This window comes from Cebidichthys violaceus, unplaced genomic scaffold (assembly GCF_023349555.1).
Source record: "Cebidichthys violaceus isolate CVI_PGR_0920_01 unplaced genomic scaffold, fCebVio1.0.p SCAF_16, whole genome shotgun sequence".
Classification (NCBI taxonomy): Eukaryota; Metazoa; Chordata; class Actinopteri; order Perciformes; family Stichaeidae; genus Cebidichthys; species Cebidichthys violaceus.
In genome coordinates, this window is record NW_027176329.1 from 14031925 (window position 1) to 14047348 (window position 15424).

General features: G+C 44.1%; 1 protein-coding gene across 3 annotated transcripts in view; it reads left to right on the forward strand.

Moving 5' to 3' along the window:
- LOC137872914 (F-actin-uncapping protein LRRC16A) overlaps positions 1 to 15424 on the forward strand; it is a 31360-nt gene that overhangs the window by 13932 nt on the left and 2004 nt on the right. The window contains exons 4-37 of one of the 3 annotated variants that reach the window (XM_068711422.1): positions 1092 to 1151; positions 1515 to 1636; positions 1816 to 1913; positions 2007 to 2077; positions 2582 to 2655; positions 2850 to 2925; positions 3155 to 3243; positions 3438 to 3532; positions 3696 to 3782; positions 3868 to 3971; positions 4103 to 4180; positions 4349 to 4425; positions 4647 to 4751; positions 5690 to 5759; positions 5866 to 5947; positions 6031 to 6130; positions 6243 to 6297; positions 6430 to 6602; positions 7399 to 7467; positions 7571 to 7664; positions 7793 to 7891; positions 7997 to 8125; positions 9130 to 9249; positions 9347 to 9522; positions 10357 to 10444; positions 10543 to 10710; positions 10926 to 10992; positions 11203 to 11456; positions 11708 to 11823; positions 12075 to 12555; positions 13095 to 13137; positions 13261 to 13431; positions 13618 to 13755; positions 15172 to 15327. In XM_068711422.1, the coding sequence (XP_068567523.1) occupies positions 1092 to 1151; positions 1515 to 1636; positions 1816 to 1913; positions 2007 to 2077; positions 2582 to 2655; positions 2850 to 2925; positions 3155 to 3243; positions 3438 to 3532; positions 3696 to 3782; positions 3868 to 3971; positions 4103 to 4180; positions 4349 to 4425; positions 4647 to 4751; positions 5690 to 5759; positions 5866 to 5947; positions 6031 to 6130; positions 6243 to 6297; positions 6430 to 6602; positions 7399 to 7467; positions 7571 to 7664; positions 7793 to 7891; positions 7997 to 8125; positions 9130 to 9249; positions 9347 to 9522; positions 10357 to 10444; positions 10543 to 10710; positions 10926 to 10992; positions 11203 to 11456; positions 11708 to 11823; positions 12075 to 12555; positions 13095 to 13137; positions 13261 to 13431; positions 13618 to 13755; positions 15172 to 15327 (3985 nt within the window). The remainder of the gene's footprint in view (positions 1 to 1091; positions 1152 to 1514; positions 1637 to 1815; positions 1914 to 2006; positions 2078 to 2581; positions 2656 to 2849; positions 2926 to 3154; positions 3244 to 3437; positions 3533 to 3695; positions 3783 to 3867; positions 3972 to 4102; positions 4181 to 4348; positions 4426 to 4646; positions 4752 to 5689; positions 5760 to 5865; positions 5948 to 6030; positions 6131 to 6242; positions 6298 to 6429; positions 6603 to 7398; positions 7468 to 7570; positions 7665 to 7792; positions 7892 to 7996; positions 8126 to 9129; positions 9250 to 9346; positions 9523 to 10356; positions 10445 to 10542; positions 10711 to 10925; positions 10993 to 11202; positions 11457 to 11707; positions 11824 to 12074; positions 12556 to 13094; positions 13138 to 13260; positions 13432 to 13617; positions 13756 to 15171; positions 15328 to 15424) is intronic. The other 2 variants (XM_068711425.1, XM_068711423.1) reach the window with 2 other exon arrangements.

A 15424-nucleotide genomic window follows, 5' to 3' on the forward strand; every position in this document is an offset into this window, starting at 1 on the left:
AACAAGTTGTAGGTTTAATCACTTCTATCAAAAATTCAAAAGGTTTATAGGTTCAATGGTTGATTGAAAAAGGTTACAGGTTATAACAGTTACTTTTATACTTTTCTACGATCTTTGTTTATTTCTTGTCTGATATCTTTCCAGCACCTTTCTCTTGTGTTCTTCTTCCACGCTACTGAGGCCGTGGTGACCCGATCAGGAAATGTGTTTTCATCAGCAGTAACTTCACAGGACTCAGACAGCCGGCCTCAGCTGGGCTCCAGCACAGTTTTCCTGCTCTTAAACCTCTCAGGAGAGGAGCCTTACATGTGGGGGTGACGTTTGATAAATTGTCCCGGTTGTGTCCACATGCTGTCCACGCCTCGCTGAGGTCTGGTCTAAGGCATCATGTATGATGAAGCATTAAGATTTCCTTTTATTTGAGCTAAGAAAACACAAGCCATGAAATATCCAAAATCGCCACGGACACTTACAGTTAGTTAGAGCTGTAGACTGAAATACTTTCTCTCTGTTTCTCTCTTTCTAATTTTTCCTTCCTCCTGCTGCTTTGATTTGTAAAATAAATGTGTGAACCCTCCAAAACAAATACAAACTCTGGCTCAAAGCTCAACATATGAGTGACGGGTGGATAGTCGTGTCCTTGTGGGGAAACAAATAGTTCCCACATTGTTTAAACTAATGTACTTTTTAATGGAACACAAGCTGCTTTCATACATTAAAAGCCGATACACCTCAGAGTGTGTGTACGTCGCCGATAATCTCTCTACGTCCAGTTAATGAAGGATTTGACAAACACACGTGTGCGTCTGTGTCCGATATAAAAGTTTCCTGGGAAAATCCTCCGGTTCTCAGGAAGAGACACACTAATCCGTTTAGGGTTTTTTTTTTTTTTTCCTGAGAAGTGTCCACATTGTGGGGGGAGTTCTCCTTTTGGGAGACATAACTTTCCATTTGTGATTCGTTGATAGAAAAAACGTTTCTGTTTGTGTATTTTCCTAATAAACTCCTCCATGAATATGATTTAGAAATACAACATTAACTTGGTATATGTACTCATATTTCATAATCTGTCTTCTCCATGCTCATTTTAGGTTGAACACTCCTTCAGCTACCTGGATATCCAGGGAATCAGCAGCAACAAGCCCACTCAGGTACACACACACACACACACACACACACACACACACACACACAACAATGCAACGCTCAACGTGCATTACATTTATGACCAATAAACACACCTGAAACCGCAGCTTAGAAGTTACACAAACACACACAGAAACCAAAATCACTGATGTCTTTCAACACTGATGATGTTTCAGGAAGAAGATACTGAAGGTGTGTGTGTGTGTGTGTGTGTGTGTGTGTGTGTGTGTGTGTGTGTGTGTGTGTGTGTGTGTGTGTGTGTGTGTGTGTGTGTGTGTGTGTGTGTGTGTGTGTGTGTGTGTGTGTGTGTGTGTGTGTGTGTGTGTGTGTGTGTGTGTGTGTGTGTGTGTGTGTGTCGCCCCCTGCAGCTGGTGTTGGAGTATGAGCGCGGTCCGTGGAGCCTCCGGCTCGGCTCGGCGGAGGAAGTGGACGAGGTGATCGCTCACATCGGCAGCTGTCTGCAGCGGATCTGCCCCGCCAGCTCACCTGTGTAGGTACCAGGCTGAGGGTCCAGTGAGAGGAAAGGAGGCAGGGAGTAGGACAGGAAGGAACCTTAAACAATACAACTCATGTTTAAAGTTAAAGATAAATGACTTGAGAGTTGTTCTAAGTGAAAGAAATACTTTCTTATTTTCCTTATGCCTCTTCCTCTTCCTCTCTGTAAGGAAGGAAGGTGATGAAGAAGTTGAGTCTGAAGCCTCCAGAGAGGACGGCGTCCCTGCAGGCCGTCTGGGACGAACAGGGCTCTGCAGATCTGGGACCGTGTGGTAAATCAGCCTTAAAAATGAAAAAAAAACGTACCCAGTCAAACGTTTAAAGTGTATTTAAGTGCTGAAAGTTGTCGTGTCGACTCTTTGCAGGCGGGTTTTCTCATCAGTACTGGTGTGTGTGTGACTACCTGGGTCTGCCCTACAGAGAGGAGGTCCAATGGGTCAGTGCTCCACACTGAGATTTCTAGTTTTTGTTTGTCTTTATACATTCTTTTTTCACTTGTTCGATTTTTTATCTTCTGACTTTAAACACGTTTTGTGGTTCTTATTCTCCTCCTTTTTTTCTGCTACTACTTCTTTATCTTCTAAGCTTATTATTGTTTTTCTTCCGCTTAATATTTATGCCAATGTGTGAGCTTCGGATGCTTCCTGATGGGATATGTTTTCTTTATTTTCTCCTCCTTTATTCTTCTGCTTCTTTTCTCTTCTACCTTTTCTACTCCTTTTGTTTTCTTCTGCTGTTTCTTTTTTGCTTCTCATCTTTTCTTCTTCTGTGACAGATTTTCTTACTGCCAAGTTGTACCTCGTCTCCGTTTTTACCTCCATTTGTGTTTCCATCGTTTTTCTTTTCTGCTGCTGTTGAAGTATTTTGTAATGTCCCTGAACACACCACGGTGAAGCTATTTCCTCTCATCTCCTGTTGTTGTCATCTTCCCCTCCTCCAGGACGTGGACACCATCTATCTCACTCAGGACACCAGAGAGCTCAACCTGCAGGACTTCATTCACCTGGAGAACAGGTATGTTCTCTGCTCAGCGTTTCTGTGACTTTGTGAGATGATGAGAAAGAATTTTATCCTCCGGTCTTTTAAACATGTGGGATTTGTGTTGTGTTTTATTGTCTTATCACGGATCATTCTTATTATCACTCCCTGGCTGCTACATCTGGAGGGTTTAATTTGCTTTGTCTTTTTTAACCTTTTCTTCCCTGCAGGGATCTGGTGGCGATCATCGCCGCTCTGGAGTACAACCAGTGGTTCACTAAACTCTCCACCAAAGACTACAAACTGGTAACATTAATACAAGCAACTGTGCACCTAGAATGTGACAGTAGGAACCATTTGATATGGACAGAACGGACATGAAAAATTGTCAATCATGACCTCCAGTTAGTCAAAAACAAATCTTCCTGAGATCAAATGAAATTCAAGACCTGTGTGTGTGTGTGTGTGTGTGTGTGTGTGTGTGTGTGTGTGTGTGTGTGTGTGTGTGTGTGTGTGTGTGTGTGTGTTCCTGCAGTCGACTGATATTTGTGACCAGATCTTGAGAGTGGTGGCTCGGTCCAGCCGGCTGGAGGAGCTGGTGCTGGACAACACTGGACTTAAAAGGTCAGAGGTGTTAATTATTTCTGTCAGCCCGATTCCTTGCACTCAAATACGAGTAAATAAACCGTTTGTGACCAGGACACAAAGTCCATTCAGGATATCAAATTGTGTGTTTGTTTTCTTATTGGTTGTGCGTTTATGAAGTTTGACAACATCACATACGTGATCGTGTTGTCTTGTTTCTTTCTCTTCTTCAGTGATTTTGCTCAGAAACTGGCCAGCGCTCTGTCGTACAACCCGGCCTCCACGCTGCACACACTCAACCTGAGCAACAACTCACTGGAGGACAAAGGTTATCACGTACACACACACACACACACACACACACACACACACACAACCACCTTTACTGTTATTAATCACAGAGGGCTCATAGATGATGTCATGCGCCCTCTGGTGGCCGTCAGCTCTCTAAAGTCTAATAACATTCAATGAGTCTGTGTTATTTTATGCAGGCATTTCTGCTCTGAGTGCTCAACTCGCCAAACTTCCCATGGGCCTAAAGCACCTGAACCTGTCCAGGACCTCCATGTCTCCTAAAGGTGAGCACACAGATACAGTAACACGTCATTATTGTCCTGAATTATTGTTTTCGGAGACTAAAAGTATGTTTGCCATGTCTTGCAGGTGTGAACAGCCTCTGTCAGGCTCTCGGCGCCAACCCGTCGGTCGCCGCCGCTCTCGCACACCTCGACCTGTCGGGAAACTCGCTCAGAGGCGACGACCTGCAGGTACGCCTCCACCTCCCCTCCCTCTCTCACCTCCACCTTCAAGACAAAATCTCAACCCCAGAATACAGAATGGACAGAATTAAAGTTCCTGAAGAGTTGGGAAATCTGAGTTTGTTTGTTTTTCTGCACAGAACCTGCACAGCTTCCTGAGTCATCCAAACTGCCTGGAGACCTTGGACCTGTCCAACAGCGACTGCTCTCTGGAGCAGGTAAAAGCAGCTCACACATACACATACAAGCAATTATACACACTTTTTCAACACACAGTACCATGTTTATATTCCTCACAAAAGTGGTCTACACATTGTGAAAGAGGTAAAGTTGATCGTGGTTTTAATTTAGCTGAAGTTCAGTTTTGTGTTGTTGTTTTTTTTTAGGTGTGTGCGTCTCTGCTCAGAGGATCTTTGAAGCATCTCTCCGTCCTCAACATGTCGAAGTCCGTCTTCTCTCACAGGTCAGATATTAAGCTCAATCCTTCTGTCAGTCAACTCATTAACATATCTAATATTACAGATACGTTGCAGACTACGTTATCTCTGACTTTGGACCTGCAGATGGACTGGATTGACAGATTATTTCTCCCAATGTTCAACAAATATATACAGTTTAAATGTACATTTAACAGTATGAGATGTTCATTAGTCCATTAACACGTCTCTCCTCACATCCACACAGGAAGTGCAAAGAAATCTCTCCGTCCTTTAAGCAGTTCTTCAGCAGCGCTCAGGCTCTGAGCTCAGTCAGCCTGTCGGGAACCAGGCTGCCTCTGGAGGCTCTCAAGTAAGAAAATAGAGAAGCCTGAAGACACAAAGCTGATCGCTCACTGTAGACCAGAACAGAATCAGAGAAGGAGTTTCATTTGCATCATTTCGGCTTATAGCTATGAGGGAATATGTACAGTTTGGCTACATTTTCCCTTTAATAACTAAATATTTATAGCATTCGGATAAACCGTTTCACTGAGAGAGAAGGCTTCTTAAGGAGTTGCCATTTTGCATAATTGTTCAAGTCACGCAAAGTGAAGAGAAATGATAAACATGCAGCCAACCGAATTACCTTTTTTCCTAAAAATCTCAAGCTGTAAGATAACCTCGATATTTTAAAAACTGGACCCTATTTTCCCTTGTTTTTTGTGTCGAAGTGACGAACAGTTTTTTTAATTGGTCCTGTATTGAGGGAGAACGCTGCAGACAGAAACCACTAAACTGTAATGTGATCATATCGGGACAACTCATCACCGTCATTGTACGTCCATTAAAAGTGCTTGTTTTTTCGTAGTTATTGTTTTTTTTTCTTTTCTTTACCTTTTGCTTGATCCTGTCTGTTGTTGATGTTGTTGTGTGTCTCGCTTGGAGAATCAATCCTCTCTCCTACTCTCACTCATGATTCACATGACACAATGATAAACAAAAAGCGAAAGGTAAAACAGACGTTTTATTTTATCTGAAGGGTTCTTTCCATAATGTTGTCAGACACTTAATAATAATAACAATCTGACCCTTTTTAAGGGGCAAAAAGAAACGCTTATAGTGGACCCTGAGTGATCACATTACAGCCCGTTTAGCAGCTGCCGTCTGCAGCGCTCTCCCTCAGTACTGGACCAGTACTGGACTCGGGTCCAAGTTCAAAGATACCACAGTTACCCTTAAAGCAATGTCATTGCTCTCTGCAAGCTGTTGTCAAACCGTCTGATGAGTCACTGGCTTTTCTGTCTGCAGAGCCTTGTTGTTGGGACTCGGCTGCAACCCAAACCTCAGTGACGTGTCTCTGGATCTCAGCTGCTGCGAGGTAAAAAACTGACATGAAGCTCAGCTCTCTTGTTTAAATTCAGCATGTAGTAAAAAAACTAACACCGACATATTGTTTAACTAAGTTTATTTTCTTTTTCTCTCAGCTGCGTTCAGGAGGCTCCCAGATCCTGGAGGGTTGTGTGGCTGAGATTCCCAACATCTCCAGTCTGGACATTTCTGACAACAGTGAGGAAACTTTTTTTTAGATTTGGAACATTAACGATGGCCGCTGTATTGACTTTGATGGCGGCCTGGTCTGTTTCCCTCAGGTCTGGACATGGATCTGACCACCCTGCTGGTCTGGTTGGCCAAGAACCGCTCCATCAGACACCTGTCAATGGGCAAAAACTTCAACAACATCAAGTCCAAGTGGGTGACACACACAAAGCATTCCAGCACTTCCTAAAACCTTACATTCCTGGATTGTTTTTATTGATTTAATTGAATTACTCACTACATTGGTTTTGTCACTTTTCCCCAGAAATGTGTCTCAGGTTCTGGACAACCTGGTTCACATGATTCAAGAGGAGGACTCAGTAAGTTCTTTGTGTCTTCCTTCTGTTCCCTTTGATACCCATCACTTAAGCCTTTATTTTATACTGAAGCTTTTATTAGTCCCTTTAGATAAAACCATCCAATAAACAACCTGCCTGTCGTTTCTCGTGCAGCCCCTGACCTCGCTGTCCCTGGCTGATTCCAAGCTGAAGACCGACCTGTCCATCGTCCTCAACGCACTGGGCAGCAACACCTCTCTGACCAAACTGGACATCAGTGGAAACTCCATGGGAGACATGGGGGCCAAGATGCTGGCCAAAGCCCTGCAGATCAACACCAAACTCAGGTGAGCAATAAAACAGAATCCTCCTCCAAACAAAAGTTATGTTTGGGAGATGTTAAAGCTGTGTGACAGCAACGTCCAGTTCTGAAAAGTGAAGCCTTCATGCCTTAAAGCTGCATTCTCTCTAATGTCCATCAGGGGGCGACTCCTCTGGTTGTATAGAAGTCTAGTCTAAAATGACTCTACTTCTCTCTTGATTTATTACCTCAGTAAACGTTGTAAACATGAGTTTATGGTCTCAATCTCTAGTTTCAAGTCTTCTTCAATACAGCATGATGTTCATTTAGTAAATTATGATCCATTTAGAGTCAAATAGACCATAAAGCAGAGTATGCTTTAGGGCGGGGCTTACTGTGATTGACAGGTTGCTACGACGGCGTTGTTCGGTCTGGGAGTTGTCTGTGTTTTTGTCTTACATCTTTAGAACTTTCAGAGTGTGTTTTCACTTCATGAAAGTTAATTGTAACACTTTGGTCGCCTAAATAAGTCTTATTCAGCGTTCGGTTTCTTAGCTCCACCCTCTAGAGTCACTTCTGGTTGTGAAAAACCAAGATGGCGACGGGCAAAATGCCGAACCATGTAACAGATTTAAAAAATGGAAGTATGAATGCTTAGCTTCATATATCCACTACACATCAATGTGACATCCTGACTGAATAATTCGGCACAAACAAGCAATCTCTCTGCAGGTCAGTGATGATCTAAAAAAATAATGACTGACTTTTTACAAAGTTCCATTAGATCATGCGACAAGGAGTCACTCAAAAAAACGTTTTAATCCAAATGTTTGTGTCTGCAGGACAATCGTGTGGGACAGAAACAACATCAGCCCTCAGGGTCTACAGGACGTCGCTGCTGCTTTGGAGAAGTAAGCAACCCGTTTGCTGTTTGCGTGCTATATGTCCCGTCCTTACTCTGTTCTAGTCTTATGGAGTAAGTCATGCTAATGTACTATTTTCTCTCCCCATCAGGAACCACACCATTCGTTTCATGCCTATTCCCATCATGGATGCTGCTCAAGCGCTGAAGGGGAGCCCAGAGAAGACGGAGGAGGCCTTGCTAAAGGTTGCTGCCCTGTTCTTTGTAAAGAGCACCCTGTAGCCTCCACTGTGTTGTATTCAGACTCTTTAAATATGATCTGATACCACATGTTTGAGAGTTACATTTTAGTTCGTTGTGTTGTTGTGATGCAGATGGAGCAGTACCTGCTGAGGAACCACGAGACGCGCAAATACCTCCAGGAGCAGGCGTACAGGCTGCAGCAGGGAATAGTCACCACCACCACGCAGCAGGCAGGCACACACACACACACACACACACACACACACTAGATCAGCAGACCTTTGCTTTAACACGTTGCTGTCCGTTGCCTGACCTCTAACCTCTCTGTGACGCAGATGATGGACATGATTTGTGTAAAGGTGCAGGACCACCTGAACTCTCTGAGGTTCACAGAGACCACCGCGGTCCAGGAGGACGTGAAGGTGGCTGAGAACTTCATGAAAGACGCCAGGAACTCCAAGAAAGTAAGAAGACGTGACAATAGATCGGTCTGTCTTGAGACACTAACATCACACCTAACAAGCTCCTAGATCAGCTGTAGTGATGCAACTTCACTTTTATGTCATTTAGAGCAATAAGCAGGCTAGTTAAAGTTACTGTGAGGAACTTTTATCTGGTTATGAAACAGTCTCAAATTAATACTGATACCTTTTTATAAGGCCCACATCAGTAAAATAGACCATCAGTGTGAAGATGGGGCTCGTCATTGAGTCGATTCCCCGCCAAATCAGATGAAACAATTTACGACACCCAGCTTCACCAGAAACTCCTTCAGCTCAGACTCCAGCAGAGATCGGTCCACCGTGAACAGACCCAGATCCTCCAGCAGAGACCGGTCCACTGTGGACAGACCCAGATCCTCCAGCAGAGACCGGTCCTCTGTGGACAGACTCAGATCCTCCAGCAGAGACCGGTCCGCCGTGGACAGACCCAGATCCGGCTTCACCTGCAGCCTTGGACCTGTAGTCTGAAGCTCCGGAGGGAGGAGGAGAGCTCAGCTCCTGGCAGCAGCAGCGTCTCCTCCTCCTCCTCCTCCTCCTCCAGGAGCAGAGCTTCTCCTCTCTGGGAGCCAACACCGACACCACGCTGCTGGAGACCCATGACATATTGCTGGACCCGCTGGAGGGAAGGGAGGCACGGGAGAACCAAAACCAGGACTGAGAGGAGAAGACTGTCAGACCCTGCTGCAGTAAAATGAGAGGTTTTCTAAAGGGAATCTGGTGCTCAGAAACACTACCACGTTAGTCCACACAGGGACCGCCAGAATCAACACAACATTAAGTTCCTCACAATAGCTTTAAGGCAGAACTTGAACAATAAATCTGCTTTTTTTGCAGTTTTGGCTCAACAAGATGGATATTAAACTTTTAGAGCTAAAAATGTACCCATCCTCTACTGGTAAACCGTTAAAAATCCCTCGCTGTCTCCTTCTTTCTGTCTCTCTGCCTCTTTTCCCTCGTCCCTCCAGCTGCTCCCCAACCTGCACTACCTGAAGAGTGGAGGGTCAGGCGCGTGTGTCGGCGCCATTCAGGACAAACTGGAGTCGATGGCTGGAGAGGTTGCCCGAGTGATGGACGAACAGCTGCAGGTACTGAGCTGCTGTTGACGCAGAACAAGTCTTCTGTGTGAAATAAACTCAAACTGAAGTTCAATGTGAAGTTTAATCTGTGCTAACTCCTCCCCAGACAATGCTGGTGTCCATGGTGGACGCTGCTGAGGGCCTGTGTCCTCATGTGATGAAGAGGAGCAGCCTTCGCCAGGAGCTGCTGAAGGCCGGAGCAACGAGGATGACCGTCCCTCGCAGCTTCATCACCACCACGCTGCTGGAGCAGTCTGGGGTCGACATCATCAACAAGATCAGGTCTGATGTGCGTGCGTGTGTGTGTGTGTGTGTGTGTGTGTGTGTGTGTGTGTGTGTGTGTGTGTGTGTGTGTGTGTGTTACATGGTTAACTTAGCTTTAGCTTCTCCAGGTTATTGAATTGTAAGGTCTTGCCCCTTTCTTACGGTCTTCAGAAAAGAACAAGTCCAGTATTCTGCAGCTGATGTGTGATTTCAAGGCGGTTAATGCATTTTTATTTCTCCAGACATCCGTCATGTGCTTCCATAACGAATTGGTTTTCTGTGACGTTACAGGAGTCTAAGCCAGTGCTTTTAAATGACCAGCTACAATATCAGTCTTTTTTTCATGGTACCACTGGGTCCCATTATACAGACCTGATATTGGGCCCAGTTATTTTAACATGTTTCACCAAATGTTTAATCACTGATCTAAACTTTATTCATTGATGTTCTGATTTTTAATGCTTTTTATTTTGAAGCAGATTGTTTTCAAAGTGCTACATAATTCAAACTTTACTTACTTACCAATCAAACAAGCACCATACTTGCAAACCTTGTATGACTAAGTATGCAAGAGCCGTGCCGGATCATCTGTTAAACGTTACGCTGACACCATTTACAGTTTGAGTTTTAGTAGTGGTTGCAAATCATTTTTCTGAAACGGGCCTCTGACGCACAGAAAGTCTAGTCAGTGGATCTTCCTGAAGGACTAAACTCTGAACACTTTACAAAGAGTAAACAAGACTCACACAGCCGACAGGTAGCCCATCATTTGGACAGTTGTGTAACACGTCATGTTGGTCAAATGGAGATTTTGAAGCCTGAATGAGATTTTCTGTTTTGTTTTTTGAACAGTGAAGTGAAGCTGAGCATGGCGTCGTTTCTGTCAGATCGCATCGTGGATGAGATTCTGGAGTCTTTGTCCAGATCGCAACATACTCTGGTTAGAGTCCTCTCCACCTGTCTGTCTGTCTGTCTGTCTGTCTGTCTTGTTTCTCTGTCCATTCATCTACCTTCCCTGCGTCCTCCGTCTGTCTCCAGGGCGACCATGTGATCAGGAAGCGTCACCCTCTGCTGCACCACGAGCCCCCGATGGAGACGGAGGTTCTGGATGAGACGGTTCTGCAGCCGGAGAAACACAACCAGGAACGGAAGCAAAGCCACGGCCGGGACCAGAAAGCTGGGCTGCAGGATTTGGACGGCTGCATTGTTAGAAAACACACAACGACACAAACTCTTTTACACCAGTCACTGCGTTTCAGCCTGTATAAAATGGGTTCGGAATAGTCTGCATAGACACCAGAAACCAATAGAAGCACCATAAGAATGTTTTAAAAGTCTGCTGTAAAACCAACACATCTCATCCTAACACCAGGAATTTGTACTTAAAAAAATCAAGATAAAAACCTGTTTTTTCTCTTTAGATGACTCCTAAATCCAAGAGGAGGAGTATTCTGGTGAGGATGCTGCGACCCGTCTCTGTGGCGTTTGGTGAGTGACAGAAAATTACATAAAGTTACGTCAGGAAGCAACTTTTTTTTTAATAACAACAACAGACACAATCCATACTGTCCCTGCACTTCATTTCCGGCTCCAATTGTACATTATGGTGTCTATAGAGTGCTGCAGGAATGAGTCCTAAAAGTCCAGTAAGCGCTAATCATTATTAACTGTTAACTTTTCCTTCTGTTTGTCCGACAGAGATGGAGTTTGACCTGGACAAGGCTCTGGAGGAGGTTCCTATCCATGTGGAGGACCCTCCTCTTCCTCCTCCTCCTGCACAGCCATTGGACAGAGCGTCATCCTACTATGGAGACCTCCCGCCTCTCCCTACTCCACTGGATACAAAGCCTGTCTGTTTGGGCGAGTTGCCGCCTGTGGAGCACAAGATGCTGGAGCATCACACCAAACTCCGACCGAAACCCAAGAAGAGGACAAAACCCAGCCGACCAGCTGTAGGTTTAATACCCAAATCATCAGTGATACGAATCTGTGTTTTGTTTTCTTTTGTTGTCTTTTCTCTAGTACTAGCACACAGATTCATCATTTATGAAATCTAAATCTATTAATGCTAAAAAATATGTGTGCTAAGATGAATAGTCCTGACATAGCTAATATAAACTGAATTATTGTTTAATTTAATTATTTATTTATTTATTCTTCAACAAATGTTAAGTCTCTTCTCTCTGTCTCCACCTCTTCTCAGCAGAAGGCCGCCGGCAGCTCAACGTCGCAGGAGGCAGAGCAGAACAGCATCATGGGAAAGCTGGACGAGGGCCTGGAGGACTTCTTCTCCAAGAAAGTCATTAAACTCAGCTTCAAGTAAGAGTTCAGCTTCAAACTGAAACAATTGTGACGTGCACATAAGGAACACAAAAAAAACATAATGTCTTCACATTCTTTGATGACGATTTGTGTTAACAACAACTCTGTAAAATCTCCCAACATCAGTGTGATTAAAAGTGAAGTAAAGTTGTGTGTCATCGGCATAAAAAGTAACCATATGAAAATGTGAGATTTTGTTGGTTTGTAAGGCTGAATAAAAGTATATTTCTTTCTAATACATTCTCTAGACTCCCCACTGTGAGAGGTCCGTCCTCCAGCACGCAGGAAGCAGCAGATAAGAAACGGGAATCCAGAAAGAGCGGTTTCTTTAACCTCATCAAATCCCGGACGTCCCGCTCAGAGAAGAGCCACGGATCCACCGCCTCCATCACTCCACCCCACCCTGCCTCCTCCGCCTCCGCTTCACCCTCTCCCTCTATTACCCAAGTGACGGAGGAAGCGACGCCAACACCCCCCACTCCTCCCGCGAGAAACCCGGGCACTGTGGCGGAGCCCCATCAGGAACTCCACAGGGCTCCATCCTCGGACCACACGGATTCTGAAATGGAGATCTCTCAGACCGCCGCTGACCCTGCTGAGGAGGAGAATGTGGAGAATGTGGAGAAGAAGGAGAACCTCCACATTCCCCGCCATATTGGGGTCCCTGTGATGGGCATGGACCTGCTGGCTGAGATGAAGGCCAGACAGGGAAGAATGGCTGAAAAGAAAGTGGGTGGAGCTTATGGGTCAACACTACTAATAGCATTTGATACCATCATTAAACCAATATCTTTTTTAACAGAAAGCCTCAATACAAACGTGAGAACATAGAGCAGGATGAAATAACATTTTTAACAATTTTAAAAATGTGTCTTGTAGTATAGTTGCTGTTTTCCATGGCAACAGCTAAAAAGTGTGTACTGACGAGGGCTGAAACATTCAGATCAACTTTTATATTTTATACATGATACCTTGTTGTGAAGGTTTGCACTTCTTGCTGTTATTAATGCATGGAAATGGATTAGGCCTGATTGATAGTAAATCGCATCAAAAAAAGAGGCTTTATAAGACAAGAGGCCTTAATTTATTTTGAGTAAAAATTCTACTGAACGCATTTTAATTTTCACCTATGGGCAGTCTATGACCAAACTTGAGTTTGAGTGAGATATATATGCTATTGTGGAATTACATTTTCAGTTTTAGTAGTAGTAGCAAGTTTAGTAATTGTCTACAACAACTTGAATAAAAGCTGTCCTCTCTGTTTCCAGGCTGAGTTGTCATCCTTACAGGACAATGTGGACAATGATAAAGGTGAGTTTCATGTTACCTGTTGACCTATGTGGGAATTTCTATCCATACTTAGAAGGTTAAATGTTGTAGTTTATATCACTCTTAAACTGTCTCTTGTCATTTCCCTCCATCCCGTTGTCTCAGCAGACGCTGATGAGTCCAAACCAGAGCCGACTCCCAGGTCGAAACCTCCCAGCGTCACCCCCAAACCGCCCCCACCCCAGGCCGCCAAACCTCCGCTTGGGCCCCGGACTTCTGGGCCCCTCAGTCCTGCCAGTCCGACCAGCCCCAGGCCGGGCAGCACCTACATCTTCGGTAGGCAACGATTTGGAGGAACAGGGATACAAAAAACATACTATGCTAGTGGCTCTCAGATTATTATTTATTTTTTCTCAGACAGACAAGAACAGCTGTTTCAAAATATCTTTATTACCCCTAGCAGGAAATTAATTCTCATATAAATGTGTATTTGTACTAACTCTTTTGTTCTCCGTTTCTCAGATGAGTCTGCTGAGGCTCCAGCAGGCAGCTCATCTGCCAAAGGACCACTTCCTGCTCCTCGCCTGAAGAGGGCGACGTCGGAGCAGGAGCGAGAGAGCACCAGCAGCAACTCTGCAGGACCGCTGTCTCCACTGGACGGTTGGTTTCTCCTTATGAACAAGGCCTCAGTAGCAGCGATAGTTACATGAGTTTGGTCATATTTTGATAAAGATCACATTTTTGATGAAATTAAATTGGTGAAATTTTAGAGTTGACCAGACTTCTATTAAATCAAACTTTCAGGTTCATAACTTCAAGTTCAGACCTGATCCTGTTTATTTTGGCTGCAGTGATTTACATTTAGTGCCCCTATCAAGGAACCCAGAGTAAGAAGCTGTCTCTCTGGTTCATAATCTTTGATCTTTGTCTAAAAAGACTATTTTTATGTTTGCATAATTGCATTGATTTTATATACAAATCAAGTAGCCAAATCACTAGAGGGTGAAGAGAGAAAGGATGAATGAATCTACAAGCACTGAAGGGATGAAAACTGTCGAGAAGATGGCCGATAGGCAGCCTTGGTTGCTGGGATACTTTCTTTCGTCATGATGAAGGTTGTATGACTCAGCGCTCCATGTGAGCAGCCACATAGCTGAAAATATAACACTCAATTTAACAGGTTACGATTAATGAATGCTTTCAAGGCCACATACACGTGTGTGTGTGTGTGTGTGTGTGTGTGTGTGTGTGTGTGTGTGTGTGTGTGTGTGTGTGTGGTGTGTGTGTGTGTGTGTGTGATTTTGTAGTCAAACTCTCGACTTGTATAATTAACACTTTCAGGAAGTATTTTTCCGTAAAACAGCGGTTCTTCTCTGTAATTGTCGTGGAAAAGACGTGTTTTTAAAATCAAAGTGACGGGAAGAAAAAGGTCCTTTACACACTTGAAGAGTGTTTATTACACACTTCACGCTAACAAACTGACAAAGTTATTTCAGGTTCAGTCAGTTGTTAAGAATGTCCTTCTCTCAGGCACTGCAGTTGCTTGAGCATGAATTCTGGCTTAGTATTTAAACCTGCACCACATTTTTAATATATACTTAATATAAATTATATTTAATATATACAGATCAAGAGTGTATTTCCACACTGCTTCTGCATGACGTTTATGATTTCGTCAGTCCTTATAAGGTGCTAAATTAAATATTTAGAGCATAAATGTCATCTTTAAAGCTGTTGTCATTTTGTCGTGCGTTGCTTGTTTTGAAAGCAGAATTCATTCTAATATTCTGTTTTCCGTCAGTCTAAAAGAGAAGGAATCTTTCCTTCTTTAATGACGTAAATCTTAAAAATGTAATCAACTTAAACGTCTCTTTTCAACATCCACTTTGCGATAATCCCAGTTCCATGTTAGGAAGCCACACCATGAACGACGTATTTGACTCTTAGCTTTATAGGTCAGAGAGTATTCTAGATACGTGACAGAAGAAAAAGTTAGAAATACAAATCGGTCTGCTACTTCGTCATAGATTCATTAATACACAGAACAGTTAGGTATTGTTTCTTCTCTCCCTGCAGGTGAGTTCCCCGTGGACGGTGATGCGTTCGAGCCTCCCGGTTCTCCGGTCGAGCCCGGCGCCGGCGGTCGACAGTGGTCGTCTCTGAAGAGCTCAGTCGATCCTCCCGCTGCGAGCGAGGACGAATGGGAACGAGCCAAGTCCCTCCCCGCCTACGGTCCGACTAATCACCGCCCTGTCAATCTCATGAATCCTGTTTCCGTCTCTGCACGGTTTTCTAAAAGTAGCATGAATCACCCTTCAGAACATCTGCT